Source organism: Aplysia californica, unplaced genomic scaffold (assembly GCF_000002075.1).
Source record: "Aplysia californica isolate F4 #8 unplaced genomic scaffold, AplCal3.0 scaffold00067, whole genome shotgun sequence".
Classification (NCBI taxonomy): domain Eukaryota; kingdom Metazoa; phylum Mollusca; class Gastropoda; order Aplysiida; family Aplysiidae; genus Aplysia; species Aplysia californica.
In genome coordinates, this window is record NW_004797337.1 from 367,397 (window position 1) to 370,296 (window position 2,900).

General features: G+C 45.2%; 1 protein-coding gene across 1 annotated transcript in view; it reads left to right on the plus strand.

Annotated features, from left to right (window-relative positions):
* LOC101852676 overlaps window positions 1–1,792 on the plus strand; it is a 9,227-nt gene extending 7,435 nt beyond the window's left edge. Inside the window, exon 3 of the mRNA XM_035968541.1 lies at window positions 383–1,792. Coding sequence (XP_035824434.1) covers window positions 383–952 — 570 coding nt within the window. The 3' untranslated portion in view covers window positions 953–1,792. The remainder of the gene's footprint in view (window positions 1–382) is intronic.
* Window positions 1,793–2,900: the final 1,108 nt, after the last annotated feature.

A 2,900-nucleotide genomic window follows, 5' to 3' on the forward strand; every position in this document is an offset into this window, starting at 1 on the left:
GAGAGAGAGAGAGAGAGAGAATGAGGGAGGGCGGGGAAAGGGGAGGCGAGAGCACCTATTAAAATATTATGAATATATGCATACGCACATTATCATGCATGTGTGTTAGTGTGCACGTACGTGTGTAAGCTTGTGTCAAACAGTGAACACACACTCCTTCGTCCATCAGTTGTTGTAAGATCAACTCTAACTTACATCACAACGTTCTCAAACTTTCCAGCAGAAGCTAATGTTTTTAACTTGTTCAAACTTTATTATAAAGTCCTCACAGACACGTCTAAACTTTTGACAACTTAACCGTAAGGTTACCTGAGGATCGTTTAACTTTTGAAAACGTTACAGTCATGTCCCCCTCCCAACCCTCTCCCCCTTTTTCCATTAGGTGTACCAAGCGTTCTGTTTCATCGCGTGGACTCAAGCCCTCGTGGAGCCAATCATCCTTATCTTCTTCGACCGCAACATCAATCTGCTCTCCCGCTTCATGTACTGCGACCGCGAGGGCTACACGGCCTCCCAGATCGCCTACCTTATGTCGCAGGCACGGCGTGAGGATGCCGCCACCTCCGCGCACGGCGGCTCTATAGAGATGGTGATGGGCGACGCCGCCGGGGGCGCGCCGGGCGACGCGGGCGTCAACGCCATGCCACTGTTGAACCTCTCTCGGGACTCTGGCGAGACGCACGCATTCGCGCCGCTCGGCGCCTGCCGTCACTGTAGCCCCGCCCACTCGTCGCCTGGCGAAACCACGCCCCTCCGGCCCTCGTCGAGGTCGAGGTCGCACGGTTCTCCGCAGACGTCCAGTACCACAGAGCTGCGTGCGGCGGGAGCTCACCTAGACCCCTTGACCTTCGGGGACAACAGTTTTGAGATGGAGTTCACGCCCTTGCGCGTGGCCTGTGACCCCATAGCGCATAAGGAGGAGGAGCTAGGGGAGGAGGATGTCCAGTGTTGACCTCATGTGACCTCACGTGACCCACATTCTGTGAGTGACACGCCATCCTAAAGAACCACGGCACCTGTCAAAAATACCCTGATTACGTCCAGAGACTGGTTATTGCACACACAGATTTTCCCGAGCAGTTACGGTTTTAGTGTTTGCTATATTGACGAAACTATCTGGAAAAGTTCAGAATGCTTCTGTAATTGTTCAGGACGAAATCAGTGTGAGAGGTGCATAGACGAGATTCGAGGATGCACTGTATTGGAAACATCGAGGTTATTTAATGATTTTGTGAAGGAAATGGACGTTGATCTGTACCCCTCCGTTTAAGAAAAATAATAACCTGAAAAGGATTATCGGAGAAGGCCACTTTGTTTAGTAACCATGCATTGACACTGATGTGCTGCATAGTTCCTTGTTGAAGCGTGTGTGCGTAGTTTTTTTTTGGTTTTGTTGGTTTAGTTGGTGTTGTTTTTTTCTATCAAGACTACGATGGACTTGGTTTACCGTTTGAATTAGTTTCACGAATGTTCTTGCTAAAAACAAGTGGGTTCTTCATTCAGAAAGGATATAGTTCTAGCTTGAATTAGCTCCACGGATGTTCCTGCAAAGAGCAAGTGGGTTGTTCATTCAGAAAGGATTTCACAAACACACAGACACGATTCTCTTTGGCAAAAACCACGACAATGAGACCTGGACCTCTAAAAAAAGTGGCCTTTAGGCACACAACGTGTCGTTCGTGATTCTCTATCTATCGCTTATCCCTGTACAGAGACAAGGATACATTCTGTACAGAGCCATGGATAAGTGTTGAACAGAGAAAGGAATAAAATACGTTTTGTACAAACACAATATCTCTTAAAAACAACGCTGAGAGATTTTGGAGGAAATTTCACCCCCCACAGAAGCGCACAACATAACATAACAACGCTATAAGTAAGCCTGACTGCTGCTATGGCAGAAACCAAGAGTTAAGTCTTTTGGAAAACTGTATAGTAAAATAATTATGTGTGTGAGTGTACGTCAACAAATAATGTAAGCGTCAAAGGAAGAGCTTTCCCGAAACGTATTGAAACCATTTAAATCTGAAAATAGTAAAAAGCTGAATAGTTTTATGACTTTAGACTTTCCATGTCTTTTTTTTGGGGGGGGGGGATTGTTTGCTGTCGTTGTTTTTTGTCTCCATAAACTTTAATTAAATCTTACGAGGAAAATAACATCAACACTTTATACTGGGTAAATGCTAAGGGTTTTGTTGCTTGTCTCATCTCTCAAGGAGTGAAGGTATAATACGTTTCGGGAAACGCCTTCAAAATATGTGTTGTTAGTGTTCGTTCCTTTTGTGTAAACAATTCCTGTAAAAATATTTTAGTTCCATTTAGTTTAGACGTATACTGGTTTCTTTTGCGCAGTACGAAGTGTTCCTTTTTTTATCTTCACTGCGTCCTCTCCTTCAATCTCTTTTACTCTCTCTCTCTCTCTCTCTCTCTTTCTCTCTCCCCCTCCCTTCTCTCTTCCTTTCTTACTATTTCTAGTCTCCCTATCTCTTCTCTTCTCTTCTTTACCATCTCTTTCCCTCTCTTCTCTCGGTTTTTCCTCTCTTTCTCTCTCTCTCTCTCTCTCTCTCTCTCCCATCTCCACCTTTTTCTATTTCCCTTTCAGTCAATCCCCCAACCCCTCACACCCCCATTCTTTTCTATTCCACTTTCAGTCAATCTCCGTCTATTGTGAAGTCCCCCAGTTCCACTGACGTGAGACACAATGTATTAACGGTGAGGCATTTCTTCTGCTGGTCAGTTGAGAAATGTCCTTCCCCATACTCGAACTCAGACCGACGACTCTCGGGTTATTTGGTTGAAATATGTGATATGATGATATAACGTAGTGTGTATTTTACGTCCATGTGCTCGTCTGTGTGTGCTGAGAAAGAGAGAGAGAGAGAGAGAGAGAGAGAGAGAGA